We start from the raw sequence: 21,703 nt of genomic DNA on the forward strand, positions 1-21,703 counted from the left end.
GTCTTCCCTTGTTTATCTGAAATACAAGGGGAACTATCTCCTGGCAAAATCTTGACCAGATGGGGTTCAAAGATCCTAAGAAAAGATTTAATTCACTGAGGAGGTAAAATGTCAGCAGGACCTCCACAGAAAATAAGAATAATCACAGAATAATCACATTGACCATAATTAGACTTTTTCTGTAGACTTTCTCACATAGTTAATGAGTTTAAATATGTGAAGACTTTTCAACTTTAAATATGGAGAAAATTATACAGGTGCAAAAAAGCAAGAGAAAGCTCTTCTAAAATTGTAAAAGAACATACCAATATGACATATTATTGTTGAATTTTATAATGGTTTTCAAAATTTTAATTTATTCCTCATTCAAATATATGAACTGTATTTTTACTTATGATTATACTTATTTTACTATCATATATGGCCGCTTTGACAGCCAAATAAATAGTATGAGGTTAAGTATTAGTGTAACTAAAAGAATAATAAACAGAAAGGTCTACCTGTCATCAGACATCATAAACTTTTACAATTGTATCATCACTCATCTTTAAAAGGAAAGACAGTATATCCAGTTTTAAGAATTGGGGATAATTCTTTGAAATTACAAACATATTTTCTATTTCTTTTTACAGAATATAATGTGTCAATACAGATCAAAAGTCAGAATAGGTGAAATTACAATTATAATTATTAAAAATAACAAATTCTATATATAAAATAAATATGGGACCCATTTAGAGAGAGAAAATATAAGCATCAAGCAAGATTGATATTCCTGCTTCTATTAGTAATCACAATTTATTGAAAGGCCCTTATCTCTAAAACAATTTTTATTTACAAAGCACTGTAATGTCACACAACAACACTCAAGTTCATAATTTTCCAGGATAGAATAGTTCATTCTCTATGCCATGCATTTTATTCAGAAATGGAAAAGTTAGAAGTCAGGAATGAAAGTGTTTTTCACAAGGACAAAAGCCTGCCAGAATTTCAGCTAGCTTGGACTTTTCTCTCATTGGAAAGCAGAATTTCTCTCAAAGGTCACAATCTTTAAGATTGTGCTGAAACTAACCATATTGAAAATACTTTTCAATATTTTGTACTTTTTTGACCATGTGAACAGAAAGATCAGTATCACATTAATATTGGGAGCTGTTTGGCCAAGCTTGGGAGCAATGATACTTTCTTTCTAAATATTTTTATCTCCTTTACTAAACAGAAACTCCAAATATTATGTTAGACAGTCACTTGGCAGAAATAGATTTAATATAATCCAAGAAATGCCAACAGAAGTCCATTTCAGTTAATCCCTAATTTGTTACAATGAAAAAAAAAAGAAGGCATCTTCTCTTTTCTCAGTCAGTATATTATGGTTTCATTAACTATTACTGCAATGGCTTTTATACTGTCACAAACACACACAATTTCCAATGAACACTCACCACAAACACACAGGATGAAGCAAGTGTAGTAATAGGCAGTGAGATTAAATTTGCCTTTAGCCTCTGAATCTTCAGCTTGTCAGAAATGTCTCCCAAGTTTGCTATACTTCAGACAAAATCACCCGGCTTCCAGATAAAGTTGCCTTTTATCTTATCTGAATGGAATTGGGGTTCAAAGAATAGTAATCTGCTCCAGGATGTACAGTCAGTCAAAAATTAACATTATTTTCTGACATTTGAGTGCATTTCCCAAATCCACAGGACATGCCCCCCTTTACAGTAATTTCAAAGAATTTCTTCATTTAAAGTGCAGGCAGAACAGGTGGCTTCATCCTCCACTTCTCTGACGATCTCAGAGAAATTAATTAAGTTGGCTGGGGGAAAGCCGTGGGAGACTGTTCTCGGGAGCATTTAATCGGAACCCGCTACCTCTGAGTGAAGAGCTGCAGCCTCTTCTATGTTCAACGGGCCTTGCCTCCCTTGCCAAGCCCCACCAGCCCAAGTAGAGCCACAGATAATCTCACCTGCCGTTCTTGGTCACGATCATTTCGTTAGTGACTTCCTTGAACCTCTGCCAGAGAGGGGCATCCTCCAGAATGATCTGAAGTTGCTTCTCTGTAGGGTCGCCTTTTTCCCTCCCTGCCTGAAGTTCACTTTCCACCACGTTGAGCAGACGAGAAACAGTGCCATCACAGGTCTTCGGAGTGTCCAACTCACTCATGGCCACAGGCCCCTCTCAAACTTTGCTGAGAAATGGTAGTTACTTTGCCGGCTTCCACCTCTTTCCTCCTATCACTTGCCTGCTTTTCAAATCCAGTTGGACAGTGCCTGGGAAGCTGGGGAAGAGATGCCTAGTCTCTTGCCTAAGCTCCTAGTATGACACCCTGAAAGTCTACAAATTATACCACCAACCTGTTAAGCTTTAGTTGGGGGTGGGTGGGAAGGGAGAGGTAGGGAAGAAAAAGCCCTCTCTTAATTACTCACTGGGTCAGGTGGGAGAAAGCCTGGCTTTCCCATTGGCTGCTGTGTATAGAGTAGATATTTAAGAAGGGTACTCCATCCAAATTATCAGGCTTTTATCTTGCTGTACCTGAAGAGGTCTAATCGGTGTATTGAGGACCATTTTCCAGTTAATTAAAATTGTTCTGGTCCCAGACTGTAACAATCAGGCAAATCACATTTGTGTATAAATCATGGCTTGTGGTATCTATAGGGAAAAAGAAGGATCGAAAACCTTGATGCCAATACAGGATTTCCTGACACAGTTGAGAACCTAAATCCCTGAGCTAACCACTAGCTCTGAATAGGATAGAATATATGGAAGGCCAAGGGCATTGTGCCAAGGAATATGACAACTGTACCACAGAAGGAAGGAAGATGCTCTGTGTGCCATCCACTCAAGGGTCAGAGATCAGGAGAAAAGAGCCAAGGACTTCATTCTCCCAGGATATCCCCTACTGGCCATCTCTCTCCTGAAGGATCCTACAAACCTCTCAAGGTGTAGTCTCCTGCTCATCTCAAAGTCCCTCATTGCCTCCCACAAGCAGAAGAGCTCTGAACCTTGCTCCTCCTCCCTAGTATCCACAGCCCAAATATTTCTTATTTCCAATCCTAGCCAGAAGGAGAAAAAATCCTTCTAGCACCATATTAATCTAAGGAAGCACTCTGTCCCCATTGATTGAAAAATAAGCTTTTTACTTTATTATGCAATTGTAATCTTAAATCCAGAAAGGCATTCTGGTTTCCCCTTCAGTGGTTTGTGGCCTGTCTGGCATTCTGAGGTGAATCCCTACTTTCCCTGAGGAGATACTACTAGTAGAAAACATTTCTTTTACCCATGACACCCAGTACACACAGTATACATGGGGAGGGCAGAGACAGCTCCACCTTCCCAATTCTGAGTAGATCCTGGGACTTGTGAGTTTTCCTCTTGCTACAACAGAAAGCTGTAGAAAATGAAAACAAAAGAAAAATAAAAGCAAAAACATAAGATAAAGTCAGAGTAAGGATGGTATACAAACAGTATGCAGTGCCTACTAAGTGCCAGATACTGATGAAGTCTTACACCTAACAATGAATGAAATAGAAATGGCCCTGCCTTCATGGAATTAAAAATCTGACAGAGAAGATGAATAATATAAACAACTGAGACGTTTGCTCTTTGGAAGAAAAGTTATGACCAACCTAGATAGTTTATTAAAAAGCAGAGACATTACTTTGCCAACAAAGGTCCGTCTAGTCAAGGCTGCAGTTTTTCAGGTAGTCATGTATGGATGTGAGAGTTGGACTGTGAAGAAAGCTGAGCACCGAAGAAATGATGCTTGTGAACTGTGGTGTTGGAGAAGACTCTTGAGAGTCCCTTGGACTGCAAGGAGATCCAACCAGTCCATCCTAAAGGAAATCAGTCCTGGGTGTTCATTGGAAGGACTGATGCTGAAGCTGAAACTCCAATACTTTGGCCACCTGATGTGAAGAACTGACTCATTTGAAAAGACCCTTATGCTGGGAAAGATTGAAGGTGGGAGGAGAAGGGGATGACAGAGGATGAGATGGTTGGATGGCATCACCAACTCAGTGGACATGAGTTTGAGTAAACTCTAGGAATTGGTAATGGACAGGGAGGCCTGGTGTACTGCAGCCTGTGGGGTCACAAAGAGTCGGACAAGACTGAGCAACTGAACTGAACTGAGTAATTACCAGTAGTGATAAGTCTATGAAGACTATGTAAAGGGGTAAGATAGTTGAGAAAAATGTGTGTAAGGCAGGGTGTGGAGGATCCTAATTAGGTGGGGTTGTATGGACAGTCTCCTTTGAGGAGGAGACATTTCAGGTGAGAACAAAAAGATAACAAGGATTTAGTTAGAGAAGAGTTGGAGGAAGAGTTTCAGGCAGAGGAGGCATATATGAGAAGTGTAGCTTGGGCCAGTTAAAGAACCATGAGGAGGCCAGCGTGGCTAGAACATGGTGGTACACAGATCAGAGTGAGATGTGCTTTAAGAGGGGCCTTATAAACCTTAAAAAGGAATTTGGATTTTATTCCACATGAGATACAAAACTATTAGTGTGTATTAAAGCAGGAAGCTAGTATGTTTTGCTTTGTGCTTTCCTTTAATCTGGGCAAATTATAGAGAATAGAGTAATAAAAGTCAAGAGTTGAATAAAAGAAAAAAATTAGAGGGTTGTTATAGTGGTTCAGGCAAGAGATGGTGGTGGCTTATCCTAGGGTGGTGGCAGTGGCCACAAAGACAGGTGATTGGACTCTAGATTCATCTTAGAAGTAGATACGGCAGAACCTCAGAGGGACTGGTTGTGGGGTGAGGGAGAGAGTGAGGAATCAAGTGTCTGTGGTGAATGGTTAGTAGGTAAAAGGGCCATTTACTGAGATGGGGAAGGATGCAGGGAGAGGAGTCTACAGAGCTACGGTTTTAGTTTGAGGAATCAAAATTTTCATTTTCATGTAATTAATATTGAGAAAATTGTGATAGTCTGAATAATATGTCCATGCCCTAACCTCCAGAACCTGTGAATATGGTATCTCACATATGATAAAAAAGCACTTTGCTGCTCAACATTGTATGTCATCAGGGAAAAGCAGGTTAAGCCAATAACGTTACCATTATGTGTCCATTAGCATGAACACAACACTGACAACATCAAATGCTAATGAGGTGGCTGAGCAACAGTAGTTCTCCTTCATTGCTGGTGGGTATGCAAAATGATACAGCCACTTCAGAAGACAGTTTGATGGTTGCTTACAAAACTGGACATACTCTTATCACACGATCTAACAGTCCATGGTACTACCCAAATAAGTTGAAAATTTATGTCCACAAAAAAAACCCACACACAGATGTTAACAGCAGCTTTGTTTATAATTGAACAAACTTGGAAGCAACAAAGAAGTTGTTCTATAGTTGAAAGGGCTAATAAATGGTACATCCCAACAATGATTATTCAGTGCTAAAAAGAAATGAGCTATCAAGCCATGAAAATACATGGAGGAAATTTAAATGTATATTGTTAAGTGAAAAAAGCCAATCCCAAAAGGCTACATATTGTGTAATTCCAACTATATGACATTCTGAAAAATACAAAACTATGGAGACAATAAAAAGACCAGTTGTTGCCAAGGACTGGGAGAAAGAGGGATGGATAGGGAGAACATAGAGGAATTTTAAGCAGTGAAACACTCGGTACGATTTCATAGTAATGAACACCTGTCATTATATACTTATCCAAACCCATAGGACGTACATCACCAAAAGGGTACAATACCAGAATGTAAGTGATGGACTTTGGGTGATAATGATTTGTCAGCATAGGTTCATCAGTGTGACTCTGGCCCAGAATGTTGACAGTTGGGGAGGCTATGCATGTATGAAGTTAGAAAGTATATGGGAAATCTCAATACTTTCTGCTCAGTATTCCTAATAAGCCTAAAACTGTTCTAAAAACTAAAGCTAACTGGTGGGGGGAGGAGGCTTTGCAGATATGACTCAGTTAAAAATTTGAGATGGGGAGATTATCCTGGATTATCTAGGTGGGCTCAAGGTAATCACAAGGGTCTTCATAAGAAGGGGACAAAAGGATCAGAGTCAGAGAAAAAAGATGTAGGCACAGAAGCAGAGGTCAGAGAGAAAAGTATCTTACTGCACTGCTGGCTTTGAAAATGGAGGAAAGGGTCACAAGACAAGCAAGTTGGAAAAAGATAAGGAAATGGATTCTCCCCAACAGCCTCCAGAAAGAACTCTCACCAATACCTGGATTTCAGTCTAGTGAAGCTGATTTAAGACTCCTGACCTGCAGAATTGTAAGATAATAAATTTGTGTTGCTTTAAGTCATTAAGTATATGGTAACTGTTATAGCAGCAATAAGAAACTAGTTCAAAGACGACGAGACTTCTAAGCAGAGATTTCGAGAAGAAACTACTTAAAACTATGGCACAAGTGTGGCTCTGATCTTCCTAGAAGCCAGTACAAGCAGGGGGAAATACAATCTGACATACATTACGCTGTGTTTCTGAAATAAAAAACAAGCCATTTGCCCAAGGGAAACTTCTCCTATGAGTCTTTAGAGGAAAATGTGTGATATGCTGAATTACGTTTCCTCAAATGGTCCATAAATACCAGTAGGATGAGGATCCCTACCTTCAAAGTATGTAACAATCTAAAAGAGAGAAAAAGGCATGTTGTTGTTCTGTCACTCCATCGTGTCCAACTCTTTTTGACCCCATGGACTGCAGCATACAGTTTTCCCTGTCCTTCACCATCTTCCAGAGCTTGCCCAAACTCATGTCCATTGAGTTGGTGATGCCAACCAACCATCTCATCCTCTGGCATCCCCTTCTCCTCCCACCTTCAATCTTCCCCAGCATCAGGGTCTTTTCAAATGAGTCAGCTCTTCCCATCAGGTGGCCAAAGTATTGGAGTTTCAGCTTCAGCATCAGTCCTTCCAGTGAACACTCAGGCCTGATTTCCTCTAGGACGGACTGGTTGGATCTCCTTGCAGTCCAAGGGACTCTCAAGAGTCTTCTCCAACACCACAGTTCAAAAGCATCAATTCTTTGGTGCTCAGCCTTCTTTATGATCCAACTCTCACATCCATACATGACTACTGGAAAGACCATAGCTTTGACTATTACAGACCTTTGTTGGCAAAGTAATGTCTCTGCTTTTTAATATGTTGTCTAGGTTTGTCATAGCTTTTCTTCCAAGGAGCAGGCGTCTTTTAATTTCATGACTGCAGTCATATGCCCAGGGAATTACAATACAGAGATGTGTGAAGTGTACCCACAAGGAAGAAAAGAAATAGTGTTATTTTTCTTATCCATTACATAGAAATCAGTGTGCTCCTAAAAACTAGGTTAACACACAAATATCTTCAACCAGTAGGCCCAGTAAAGAATGGTCCTTGGAAAACAGTACATGCAGTGGTTATGGGGTGAAACTAGCAATCAAAAATGATTTGCACTCTCTTGACTTTGAGTCTAGCCTATCTAGACAATGACTCCATTTCCTAGACTATCACCTCTAAGGTCTGTATTTTATTAGATAGTTTAGATTGAACCACATGAAACTACTGCTATTCAACCTTTGTTTTATTTAAAAAAAAAAAAAAGCAATTTCATATAGTTCAGTTCAACTAATTATTGGATTTGAAATTAATATAAAATGCTTTCACTGAAACAGCTATATATTGCGGTGTCCAAAGTTTGTTTGGGTTTTTCCATGCCATCTTATGGAAAAATCCAAATGAACTTTTTGGCCAACCCAATAATATCATTTCACTTGAATGATCTTTCTCTAGTTACTAAGTATCTTGCTATAGATAATTTTGAAAAATTAAGTAAAGAAAAACTATCCATAATTGCAGCACCAAGAGATGACCTCTGCTAACAAGTTTGATGAAGACACTTTTATTTATAATACATACATACTTCTTCTTTTAAAAAAGGAATTTTTAAAGGCTCTTGATTAAGCATGGCAGATTAAACACATTCTTTTATATATGCTCCTCAAACAGCTCTAAAATGGCACTAAGGTAGTATGAAATGTAAACCCACAAAGTTGAGGAGCACAGCAGAGGAAACAACAGCAGATAAGAGATGTCACCAAGACTTTGGAAACTGCCAAAACAAATGGCTGAGTGGCTACTGATGAGGCAGATCAGAGAAAGTTGAAATATAAGCTTCAGGGGAAGAGGCCAATAAGAAGCAAGCCAATTGTACCACAGAACCTTGAAATGCCTCAGGGATTTGATGCACCATACACCTCTGAAAGAAAGTTGTTCAGTTGCTCAGTCGTGTCCAACCTTTTGTGATACCATGGACCACAGCAAGCCAGGCTTCCCTGTCCTTCACTGTCTCCCAGAGTTTGCTCAAGCTCATGTACATTGAGTCAGTGATACCATCCAACCAACTCATCTTCTGTCAATCTTTCCTAGCATCAGGGTCTTTTCCAATGACTCAGCTCTTCACATTGGGTAGCCAAAGTATTAGAGCTTCAGCTTTAGCATCAGTCCTTCCAATGAATATTCAGGGTTGATTTCCTCTAGGATTGACTGGTTTGATCTCCTTGCAGTCCAAGGGACTCTCAAGAGTCTTCTCCAGCACCACAGTTCAAAAGCATCAAGGCGCTCAGCCTTCTTTGTGGTCCAACCCTGTTTCTGGCTAGAATCAAATAGGAAAATATCTTGAAATTTTATTTAAAAACCTATTAACTTTTTTTTTTTAGCTTTCTCAAACTTAAGTTTTATTCACAGATTATTATTGCTTTTCAGCTGTTCTTGGAGTACACAATTTGCTCAACAACCCCAAGTTTGATGAAGAAACGACAAACACGAAAGGCGGCAAAGGGCCTGTGAGAAGTAAATTGACTTGAAATCTGTGGTAAAAAACCATTAACTTTTGAGATCTTCACCTCTCAGCCAGGCAATTGTACCTCCCTATTGCAGGAGAAAACAAGAGAATGACTTTCAGAAGAGAGGGGATTTGGAAGGATTTGTACTCAGAGACAACAGTTGCTGGTGGAGGCAGGGGTGAGGAACATTCTGAAAACAGTGTTATGACACACTTCTTAGGTAATAGACTTGGTGATTCCTCAGTGAAATGACCCATCCCCAATTATCACCAACCTCAATCAAATGGGAAAGCCAAATTTTGTAAAACTTCCCATGAACATAGAATTGCATCAGCATTGACAGGCATACTTCAGTGGTTCAGTTCTAAAATCCCCAAACAAAATGAATATTGTGATAAAATGAGTCACATAAATGTTTTTGGTTTCTCAGTGCATATGAAAATTATCATTATGCTATAGTATAGTCTATTAAGTGTGCAACAGCATTGTGTCTAGAAACATAATGTACATACCTTAATTTAAAGATATTTTATTGCTGAAAATGCTAATCATCATCTGAACCTTCAGAAAGTTATAATCCTTTTACGATAGTTACAACATCAAAGATCACTGATCACAGATCACCATAAAAAATATAACAATAATTTAAAAGCTTGAAATATTGTGAGAATTACCAAAATGTAATGCAGAGACATGAAGTGAGCAAATGTTGTTGGAAAAATGGCACTGATAGTCTTCCTCAATGCTGATTTGCCACAAACCTTCGATTTGTAGAAAACACTATATCTGTGAAGCACAATAAAGTTAAATGCCTGTATATGCCTCAAAGTAAGAGATCATCAAACATCAGACATGGAAGTCAGAGACCAAAGCAAAAAATAAATTTAAAAAGGAATTCTGAGTAAACAGAGACCATGTAGGGAGCAAAATATAACAAAAGAAAACTATTTTCCACCTAAACATAAGAGAAAATATTGCATTCATAAAATAAGACAAGGAAATGGAAGGAAGGAAGGAAGAAAAGAAGGAGATAGGAAGCACAATAAGAGAGGAGGGGAGGAGGAGAGGAAGAAACAAAGGAATGAAGAGAAAGGGGGCGCAGAAAGGAAGAGAAGGAAGAACTGGAGGACAAAATAGAGCTCTTGAGAATTAAAGACATCAAAATGTGCATTTAGAATTCAATAAGAGCTTGGAAGTCAGAGTTTGTGAAATTTCTAAGAAAGTAAAAGAGTGACAATGAATTCCAAAAAGAAAGAACAGCGGGACAAAAATGCAGCAATTCTCCAAGAAATAATACAGGAGATGTTCCCAGAATTGAAGAACATAAGTTTCCATATTGAAAAGTCCATGGAGGGCACAGAATAATGAATAAAAAATATTTATCTGCTCTGAGACACATACATCATCATGAAATCTTCTAGAGAAAAAGCAATTTGTTACAATAAATCACAAATTATAATGCTATCAACCTTCTCGATAACAACCTGAAAGCTACAAGAAAATTAAACAATGCTCTCAGAATTGTGATGGAAAATTATTATTCATTCAGAATTCTATACCCATTCAAAATACATGGTTTGAGACTAAAGACATTTTCAGACCTACAAGGTATTTAAAAATTTACCTGCCATTCACTTTTGCTCAGAAGTTGCTAGAGAATGTCCTTAAGTGAAACAAAAGAGTAAAATAAGAAAAGAGAGCAGAATATGAAACCTTGGAAACAGGAGACCCAACACAAAATAAAAACAAAGGAAAGCCCCTGGAATGATAAGTGTACAGACAAATGACACTGTACAGACAAATGTCAGTGGTAGGCTAGGCTTTATGAAGAGATCAGAAACTGAGAACATTTGGGTAAATCAAAGTTGTTTGCCTAACAGTTATGGAAGGCAGTGAGCATACAGAGCAGAGAGGTCAGCAACATTCCCCAGAGTAGACAGAATGCAAATTTCTGTGTCCTAAAAAGTCCTCACCAGTAGACTTATTGTTGACTGATGAATTTGAGTAAGTATGCCAACACATCTGCCCCCAAGACAAATGCTCCCACATATACATCTATATTTTCTTCCAGTAGTCACGTATGGATGTGAGAGTTAAACTATAAAGAAATCTGAGTGCCGAAGAATTGATGTTTTTGAACTGTGGTGTGTTGGAGAAGACTCTTGAGAGTCACTTGGACTGCAAGGAGATTCAACTAGTCCATCCTAGAGGAGATCAGTCCTGAATATTCATTGGAAGGACTGATGTTGAAGCTGAAACTCTAATACTTTGGCCACCTGATGTGAAGAGCTGACTCATTTGAAAAGACCCTGATGCTGGGAAAGATTGAGGGCAGGAGGAGAAGGGGACGACAGAGGATGAGATGGTTGGATGGCATCACTGACTCCACGGACATGAGTTTGAGCAAGCTCCAGGAGTTGGTGATGAACAGGGAAGACTGGCATCCATCGGGTCACAAAGAGTCGAACGCGACTGAGTGACTGAACTGAACTGAACTGATACATCTAAATTTGAAAAACTGCTACGCATGTATCAAGAACCACCTCTTGGGGTCAGGAACCCCAGAATTCTTCAAGTTATGAAATATTACAATAGCCAAGAGTAGTGTAGCTAGTATTTGAGCCTATGGATAGCTTATAATCTTAACCATTATGTTTTATTGACTATTTATTATGGACCAGGCAATGTATTATGTTTTTACATACATGATTTCATATAATAGTCATAACTTTGTAAAGAATCATTGCCACTCTTTTTCTTTTAAAATGAGGCAGGCACTCCAATTCCGAGAGATTATGAATCCTCCCCATGTCACATAGTAAGTAAATGGAAAAGTCATTTCAGTCTAGGTCATTCTCATTCTGAGTACCAATTTATAGTCCAAATAGATAGACTTCATTTTAGCCCATCTATCTCCAGGAATTCATTCATTCAGCAATTTAATGATCAAATCGGGAGATGATAATTATCTCCATATTATAGGTGAAAAAACTCAGTAAGGGAGGAAAAATTATTTATCCAATAAGAAATGAACCAGGGAATGAGTTAGAAAAGAAATGACCCCCCCACCCCCGAAATACAGTGCAAAAATAAGTGCACTTTTAGGGATCCAGGAAGAAAGACCTCATGAGTGGCCCTATATCCCCTTGCTAAGCTGAAAGGTTAACAGGGAACTAGCAGGTGGGATTCCCCACCTCACCATCCCCTTGCTCCACTGAACATCCTTCAATCACAGAAATTCTTTTTCTGCATTGGGTTGCCAAGGAACTTCTTGTTTTAAAGAAAGGTGAGAAAAATGGTCTCATATTCTAAACATAGATAGTAAACTTTAAAAATACATTTCAAAATCCCTGGTCTAAATGATGCCAAAGGTGTTTCCCAGCTCTAGCAAACTAGCATTCCTTTGATACATATTGGTGGTACTACTGTAATTGTTGCTATTTTACCTACTAGCAAGGGACCAATTGTTTCATGTATTTAAAAAAAAAAAAAAAAGGTCAAAATTCCTCATGGAAATCTTGTCTTGCTCAGATGTAATATGCTATTCTGACTTTCCATGGCAGTGTGTTACCACTTTCTGATGTTCTAAGGGCCTCACATTGGGGTCCTTGGCACATTTTATAAGTAGAAATGCTAATCAAGCCTCTTAAAAAACAAATCACTCATTTTATTCTCCCTTCAGTTGTCTTAACAGAACAATGCCTTCCTGAAGTACAGAGTTAAATCTTATATAATATGTAATTCAGTATCACATCTTCAATAGTTTAAAATAGAGCTTCATATCTACATTTTAGGATTAAATTACTAAACTGTTTTGCCTCCAATATCATGTCCTTACTGCCTTTAACCATAAAGTTAGTAGCTAGCGCATAGTAGATCCTCTATAGTTAGTGTTTGATTTATTGCTTAATGTCAAGATGCAATAAGGTAAAAATTCATATTTATTAAGAAAAACCATTGTGTTTATTTAATAACAAACTTTTAGGGGGAATCACAATCTATTTTTATTATAATATCAGTTCAGTTCAGTCACTCAGTCGTGTCCAACTCTTTGCAACTCCATGGACGGCAGCACACCAGGCCTCCCTGTCTATCACCAACTCCCGGTGATTACCCAAACTCATGCGCATCGAGTCAGTGATGCCATCCAGCCATCTCATCCTCTGTCTTCCCCTTCTCTTCCCGCCTTCAATCTTTCCCAGCCTCAGGGTCTTTTCAAATGAGTCAGCTCTTTGCATCAGGTGGCCAAAGTATTGCAGTTTCAGCTTCAACATCAGTCCTTCCAATGAACACTCAGGACTGATTTCCTCTAGGATGGACTGGTTGGATCTCCTTGCAGTCCAAGGGACACTCAAGAGTCTTCTCCAACACCACAGTTCAGAAGCATCAATTCTTCAGCACTCAGCTTTCTTTATAGTCCAACTCTCACATCCATCCATGACTACAGGAAAAACCATAGACGGACCTTTGTTGGCAAAGGAATGTCTCTGCTTTTTAATATGCTGAATAAGTTGGTCATAACTTTCTTTCCAAGGAGCAAGCGTCTTTTAATTTCATGGCTGCAATCACCATCTGCAGTGATTCTGGTGCCCAAGAAAATAAAGTCTGCCACTGTTTCCACTGTTTCCCCATCTATTTGCCATGAAGTGATAGGGCCAGATGCCATGATCTTTGTTTTCTGAATGTTGAGCTTTAAGCCAACTTTTTCACTCTCCTCTTTCCCTTTCTTCAAGAGGCTCTTTAGTTCTTCTTCACTTTCTGCCATAAGGGTGGTGTCATCTGCATATCTGAGGTTATTGATATTTCTCCCAGCAATCTTGATTCCAGCTTGTGCTTCATCCAGCCCAGTGTTTCTCATGATGTACCCTGCATATAAGTTAAATAAGCAGGGTGACAATATACAGCCTTGATGTAGTCCTTTTCCTATTTGGAACCAGTCTGTTGTTCCATGTTGGGTTTCCTTGGAAGGAAAGTTATGACCAACCTAGACAGCATATTAAAAAGAAGAGACGTTACTTTGCCAACAAAGGTCCATCTAGTCAAGGCTAGGGTTTTTCCAGTGGTCATGTATGGATGTGAGAGTTGGACTATAAAGAAAGCTGAGCACAGAAGAATTGATGCTTTTGAACTGTGGTGTTGGAGAAGACTCTTGAGAGTCCCTTGGACTGCAAGGAGATCCAACCAGTCCATCCTAAAGGAGATCAGTCCTGAGTGTTCATTGGAATGACTGATGTTGAAGCTGAAACTCCAATACTTTGGCCACCTGATGCAAAGAGCTGACTCATTTGAAAAGACCCTGATGCTGGGTAAGATTGAGGGCAGGGGATGCCAGAGGATGAGATGGTTGGATGGCACCACCGACTCAATGAACATGAGTTTGGGTGGGCTCCGGGAGTTGGTGTTGGACAGGGAGGCCTGGTGTGCTGCAGCTCATGGGATCCCAAAGAGTCAGACATGACTGAGGTACTGAACTGAACTGAATTGTTTTTCCATGTCCAGTTCTAACTGTTGCTTCCTGACCTGCATACAGGTTTCTCAAGAGGCAGGTCAGGTGGTCTTGTATTTCCATCTCTTTCAGAATTTTCCAGTTTATTGTGATCCATACAGTCAAAGGCTTTGGCATAATCTATAAAGCAGAAATAGATGTTTTATTAAAGTATAGTTGATTTTAAATATTTTATTAATTTCAAGTGAACAGCATAGTGATTCAGTATTTTTATAGATTGTACTCCATTAAGAGTTATTGCAAGATAATGGCTATACTTCCCAATGTTATACAATATATGTTTGTGGTGCTAGTGGTAAATAACCTGCCTGCTAATGCAAGAGACATAAGAGATGCATGCTTGATCCCTGTATTGGGGAGATCTTCTGGAGGAGGACATGGCAACCCACTCCAGTATCCTTGCCTAGAGAATTCCATGGGCAGAAGAGCCTGGTGGGCTACAGTCCAAAGGGTCACAAAAAGCCGGACACGACTGAAGCAACTTAGCACAGCATACGCAGCACAGTCTGAATTTCTTAATCTCATCGCCATAACATGCCCCTCCCCCTCCCCTATCCCCAATAGAAACTACTAGTTTGTTTTTTAATTTCTCTATTTTTTAATTGAAAGATAATTGCTTTACAGTATTGTGTTGGTTCTTACAAAACAGCAACATGAATCAGTCATACGTTTACCTACGTATCCTCCTACTTGAATCTCCCTCCCATCTCCCGCCCCATCCCAACCCTCTAAGTTGTTACAGAGTCACTTTGTGTTCCCTGAGTCATACAGCAAATTCCCATCAGTTAGCAATTTTACATATGGTAATGTAAGTTTCCATGTTACTCTCTCCATGCATTTCACCCTCTCCTTCCTTCCGCCATCCCATGTCCATAAGTCTGTTATCTATGTCTATGTCTCCACTGCTGCCCTGCAAATAATTCCATCATTACCATCTTTCTAGGTTCCATATATATGCGTTAGTATACGATATTTATCTTTCTCTTTCTGACTTACTTCACTTGGTATAATAGGCTCTAGGTTCATCCACCTCATTAGAACTGACTCAAATACATTCCTTTTAATGGCTGAGTAATATTTCATGTAAATATGTACTACAGCCTCTTTATCCACTCATCAGTCAATGGACATCTAGATTTCTTCCATGTTCTAGCTGTTGTAAATAGTGCTGCAATGAACAATGGGGTACATGTGTCTCTTTCAGTTTTGGTTTCCTCAGGGTACATGTCTAGTGGGATTGCTGGGTCAAATGGTGTCTTTATTCCTAGTTTTTTAAGGAATCTCCATACAGTCTTCCATAGTGGCTGTATGAATTTATCTTCCCACCAACAGTGCAAGAGCTTTCCCTTTTCTCCACACCCTCTCCAGCATTTGTTCGTAGACTTTTTGATGATGGCCATTCTGTCTGGTGTGAGGTGTTATCTCATAGTTTTGATTTGCATTTCTCTAATAATGAACGATGTTGAGTATCTTTTCATATGTTTGTTAGCCATCTGTGTGTCTTCTTTGGAAAAATGGCTGTATAGGTCTTTTCCCCACTTTTTTATTGGATTGTTTGTTTTTCTGGTATTGACTTGCATGAGCTGCTTGAATATCTTGGAAATTAATCTTTTGTCAGTTGTTTCATTTGCTATTATGAGGGTTGTCTTTTCACCTTGTTTATAGTTTCCTTTGATGTGTAAAAGCTTTTAAGTTTAATTAGGTCCCACTTGTTTATTTTTGTTTTTATTTCCATAACCCTAGGAGGTGGGTCATAGTGGATCTTGCTTTAATTTATATCACCAAGTGTTCTGCCTATGTTTGCCTCTGAAGTTTTATACTTTTGGGTCTTACATTTAGGTCTTTAATTAATTTTGAGTTTATCATTGTGTGTGGTTTTAGAAAGTGTTTGAATTTCATTCTTTTACATGTAGCTGTCCAGTTTTCCTAGCACCACTTATTGAAGAGGTTATTTTTACCCCAATATATATTCTTGCCTCCTTTGTCAAAAATAAGTTACCCATAGCTGTGTGGGTTTTTCTCTGGGCTTTCTATCTTGTTCTACTTGTCTATATGTCTGTTTTTGTGCCAGTTCCATGCTGTCTTGATGACTGTAGCTCTGTAGTATAGTTTGAAGTCACGAAGATTGATTCCTCCAGCTTCATTCTTTTTTCTCAAGATTCCTTTGGTTATTTGGGGTCTTTTGTGTTTCCATATGAATTGTGAAATTTTCATTCTAGTTCTGTGAAAAATGCCACTGGTAGTTTGATAGGGATCACATTGAACCTGTAGACTGCATTTGGTAGTAGTCATTTTCACAGTATTAATTCTTCCAACCCAGGAACATAGAATTTCTCTCCATCTGTTTGTGTCATCTTTGATTGCTTTCATCAGTGTCTTATAATTTTCTGCATACAGTTCTTTTGTCTCCTTAGGTAGGTTTATTCCTAGATATTTTATTCTTTTTGTTGCAATGATGAATGGGATTGATTCCTTCTCTTTCTCATTTTTCATTGTTAGTATATAGGAATGCATGACTTCTGTGTATTGATTCTGTATTCTGCAACTCAGCTGAATTCAATGATTAGCTCTAGTAATTTTCTGATAGTATCTTTAGGGTTTTCATGTCATCTGCAAACAGTGTGAGCTTTACTTCTTTTCCAAACTGGATTCCTTTTATTTCTTTTTCTTCTCTGACTGCCATAGCTAGGACTTCCAAAACTGTGCTGAATAACAGTGATGAGAGTAGGCATCCTTGTCTTGTTCCTGATCTTAGAGGTAATCCTTTCAGTTTTCCACCATTGAGAATAAGGTTTGCTGTCGGTTTATCTTATATGGCCCTTACTATGTTAAGGTAGGCTCCTCCTATGTCCATTTTTTGAAGTTTTTTGTCATAAATGGGTGCTGAATTTTGTCAAAGGCTTTTTCTGCATATACAGAGTTCACCATATGGTTTTTAGTTTTCACTTTGTTAATATGGTGTATCACACTGATTGATTTGCATACATTGAAGAATCCTTGCTTCTCTGGAATAAACCCAACTTACTCATGGTGTATGAGCTTTTTTAATGTGTTGTTGAATTCTGTTTGTTAGAATTTTGTTGAGGATTTTTGCAACTATATTCATCAGTGATATTGGTTTGTAATTTTCCTTTCTTTGTGTTGTCTTTGCCTGGTTTTACTATCAGGATGATGGTGGTCTCATAGAATGAGTTTGGAAGCATTCCTTCCTCTGCAATTTTTTGAAAGAGTTTTAGAAGGATAGGCATTAGCTCTTCACTTCTGTGAAGCCATCTGGCCTTGGGCTTTTTTTTTTTTTTTTTTTTGAGAGATTTTTGATCACAGCTTCAATTTCAGTGCTTGCAATTGGGTTGTTCATAATTTCTATTTCTTCATGGTTCAGTCTTGGAAGGTTGAACTTTTCTAAGAATCTGTCCATTTCTTCCAGGTTGTCCCTACTATTCCCATATAGTTGCTCAAAATAGTCTCTTATAATCCTTATGGCTTCCTTCATAGCTCAGTCAGTAAAGAATCTGCCTGCAATGCAGGAGACCTTGGTTTGATCTTGGATTGGGAAGATCCCCTGGAGAAGAAAATGGCAACCCACTCCAGTATTCTTGCCTGGAGAATCCCATGGACAGAGAAGCCTGGCAGACTACAGTCTATGGGGTCACAAGAGTCAGACACGACTGAGCAATTAAGCATGCACACACACACACACACACACACAATCCTCTGTATTTCTGCATTGTCTGTTGTAATCTCTTTTTCCATTTCTAATTTTGATTATTTGATTCTTCTCTCTTTTTTTCTAGATGAGTCGGGCTAAAGGTTTGCCAATTTTGTTTATCTTTTCAAAGAACTAGCTTTTAGTTTTATTAACCTTTACTACTGTTTCTTTCATTTCTTTTTTTTTTTAAATAAATTTATTTATTTTAGTTGGGGGCTAATTACTTTACAATATTGTAGTGGTTTTTGCCATACATTGACATGAATCAGCCATGGGTTTACATGTGTTCCCCCTCCTGGACCCGCCTCCCACCTCCCTCCCCATCCCATCCCTCTGGGTCATCCCATTGCCCCAGCCCTGAGCATCTGTCTCATGCATCGAACATGGAAAGGTGTTCTGTTTCACATATGATAATATACATGTTTCAATGCTATTCTCCCAGAACGTCCCACCCTCACCTTCTCCCTCAGAGTCCATAAGACTGTTCTATGCATCTGTGTCTCTTATTCTGTCTCGCATATAGGGTTATCGTTACCATCTTTCAAATTCCATATATATGCATTAGTATACTGTATTGGTGTTTTTCTTTCTGGCTTACTTCACTCTGTATAATGGGCTCCAGTTTCATCCATCTCAATAGAACCGATTCAAATGTATTTTTTTTAATGGCTGAGTAATATTCCATTGTGTATATGTACCACAGCTTCCTTATCCATTCGTCTGCTGATGGACATCTACGTTGCTTCCGTGTCCTAGCTATTGTAAACAGTGCTGCAATGAACATTGGGGTACACGCGTCTCTTTCAATTCTGGTTTCTTCGGTGTATATGCCCAGCAGTGGGATTGCTGGATCATACGGCAGTTCTATTCCCAGTTTTTTAAGGAATCTCCACACTGTTCTCCATAGTGGCTGTACTAGTTTGCATTCCCACCAACAGTGTAAGAGGGTTCCCTTTTCTCCACACCCTCTCCAGCATTTATTGCTTGTAGACTTTTGGATAGCAGCCATTCTGACTGGTGTGAAATGGTACCTCATTGTGGTTTTGATTTGCATTTCTCTAATAATGAGTGATGTTGAGCATCTTTTCATGTGTTTGTTAGCCATCTGTATGTCTTCTTTGGAGAAATGTCTGTTTAGTTCTTTGGCCCGTTTTTTGATTGGGTCGTTTATTTTTCTGGAATTGAGCTGCAGGAGTTGCTTGTATATTTTTGAGATTAATTGTTTGTCTGTTGCTTCATTTGCTATTATTTTCTCCCATTCTGAAGGCTGTCTTTTCACCTTGCTTATAGTTCCCTTTGTTGTGCAAAAGCTTTTAATTTTAATTAGGTCCCATTTGTTTATTTTTGCTTTTATTTCCAATATTCTGGGAGGTGGGTCATGGAGCATCCTGCTGTGATTTATGTCGGAGAGTGTTTTGCCTATGTTTTCCTCTAGGAGTTTTATAGTTTCTGGTCTTACATTTAGATCTTTAATCCATTTTGAGTTTATTTTTGTGTACAGTGTTAGGAAGTGTTCTAGTTTCATTCTTTTACAAGTGGTTGACCAGTTTTCCCAGCACCACTTGTTAAAGAGATTGTCTTTTCTCTATTGTATATTCTTGCCTCCTTTGTCAAAGATAAGGTGTCCATAGGTGCGTGGGTTTATCTCTGGGCTTTCTATTTTGTTCCATTGATCTATATTTCTATCTTTGTGCCAGTACCATACTGTCTTGATGACTGTGGCTTTGTAGTAGAGCCTGAAGTCAGGCAGGTTGATTCCTCCAGTTCCGTTCTTCTTTCTCAAGATTGCTTTGGCTATTCGAGGTTTCTTATATTTCCATACAAATTGTGAAATGATTTGTTCTAGTTCTGTGAAGAATACCATTGGTAGCTTGATATGGATTGCATTGAATCTATAGATTGCTTTGGGTCGTATACTCATTTTCACTATATTAATTCTTCCAATCCATGAACACGGTATATTTCTCCATCTGTTTGTGTCCTCTTTGATTTCTTTCATCAGTGTTTTATAGTTTTCTCTATATAAGTCTTTTGTTTCTTTAGGTAGATATATTCCTAAGTATTTTATTCTTTTTGTTGCAATGGTGAATGGTATTGTTTCCTTAATTTCTCTTTCTGTTTTCTCATTATTGGAGTATAGGCATGCAAGTGATTTCTGTGTGTTAATTTTATATCCTGCAACTTTACTATATTCATTGATTAGCTCTAGTAATTTTCTGGTAGAATCTTTAGGGTTTTCTATGTAGCGGATCATGTCATCTGCAAACAGTGAGAGTTTTACTTCTTCTTTTCCTATCTGTATTCCTTTTATTTCTTTTTCCGCTCTGATTGCTGTGGCCATAACTTCCAAAACTATGTTGAATAGTAGTGGTGAAAGTGGGCATCCTTGCCTTGTTCCTGACTTTGGGGGAAATGCTTTCAATTTTTCACCACTGAGGATAATGTTTGCTGTGGGTTTGTCATACATAGCTTTTATTATGTTGAGGTATGTTCCTTCTATTCCTGCTTTCTGGAGGGCTTTTATCATAAATGGATGTTGAATTCTGTCAAAGGCTTTTTCTGCATCTATTGAGATAATCATATGGTTTTTATCTTTCAATTTGTTAATGTGGTGTATTACATTGATTGATTTGCAGATGTTTGGTGGGCATTTCTCATTTTCCTTTACTTGCTGAGTATTTCTCTGCCTTTTCATCTTGTTTAGATTGCTGTGTTAGGCGTGGCCTTTCTGTATTCTGGTAGTTTGAAGTTCCTCTTTATTTTGGAGGTTCCTCACTGTGGGTGGAGTTGGACAGGTGGCTTGTCAAGGTTTCCTGGTTTGGGGAGCTTGTGTCGGTGTTCTGGTGGGTGGAGCTGGATTTCTTCTCTCTAGAGTGCAATGGAGTGTCCAGTATTGAGTTTTGAGATGTCTATGGATTTGGTGTGCCTCTGGGCGGCCTGTATATTGATGCTTGGGGCTATGTTCCTGCGTTGCTGGAGAATTTGCATGGTATGTCTTGCTCTGGAACTTATTGGTTCTTGGGTGGAGCTTGGTTTCAGTGTATATGTGGAGGCTATTGGATGATCTCTTATTAATTAATGTTTCCTCTGGCTTTCAGTCTTATTCTTACAGTAGCCTCAAGACTTCTCGATCCATACAGCATCAATAATAAAACTTTTAGGTTAATGGTGAAAAGATTCTCCACAGTGAGGGATACCCAGAAAGGTTCACTGAGTTACATGGAGAGGTGAAGGGGGGGGGAGGGGGTTGAGGTGACCAGGAGGAGAAGAGGGGGACTCAAACGTGGAGAGAGCAGTCTAGCCAGTAAGCACTTCCCTCTGTGCTCTCCACAGTCTGGAACCCTCAGAGAGGTTCACAGAGATACATAGAGAAGGGGGAGGAAGGTAATAGAGGTGAGCATGAGTAGAAAGGGAGGAATCAAGAGGGGAGAGAGAGATCTGGGCAGTATTCTGTTCCTGAAGTGTTCTCCGGTGCCCAGAACACCCTCAGAGATTCACAGAATTGGGTTGAGAAGAGAAGGAGGAGGGTGGGAGATAGAGGTTCCCTGGGGGAGAAGAAAGAGCATCAATAGGGGGAGAGAGTAATCAAGCCAGTAATCACACTCCTGAGTAAAAATGGGTCCTAAAGATTGGATTCTTAAATACACAAAATTGATATCAAATATGTAAAACAAAGATTAAAAATCT

At 38.9% G+C, this 21,703-nt stretch overlaps 1 protein-coding gene across 5 annotated transcripts in view; it reads right to left on the reverse strand.

Moving 5' to 3' along the window:
- The window catches only part of TBX19 (T-box transcription factor 19), a 71,351-nt gene that overhangs the window by 23,615 nt on the left and 26,033 nt on the right, over window positions 1-21,703 (reverse strand). For 2 of the 5 annotated variants that reach the window (XM_081489175.1, XM_081489174.1), the window contains exon 1: window positions 1,967-2,163. The exons of the other annotated variants lie outside the window; for them this stretch is intronic. In XM_081489175.1, the coding sequence (XP_081345301.1) occupies window positions 1,967-2,163 (197 nt within the window). Of the gene's footprint in view, window positions 1-1,966; window positions 2,164-21,703 lie in introns of those variants that run through there. 5 annotated transcript variants of the gene reach the window in all.

This window comes from Giraffa tippelskirchi, chromosome 5, assembly GCF_054371585.1.
Source record: "Giraffa tippelskirchi isolate mGirTip1 chromosome 5, T2T-mGirTip1v1.2.pri, whole genome shotgun sequence".
NCBI lineage: Eukaryota > Metazoa > Chordata > Mammalia > Artiodactyla > Giraffidae > Giraffa > Giraffa tippelskirchi.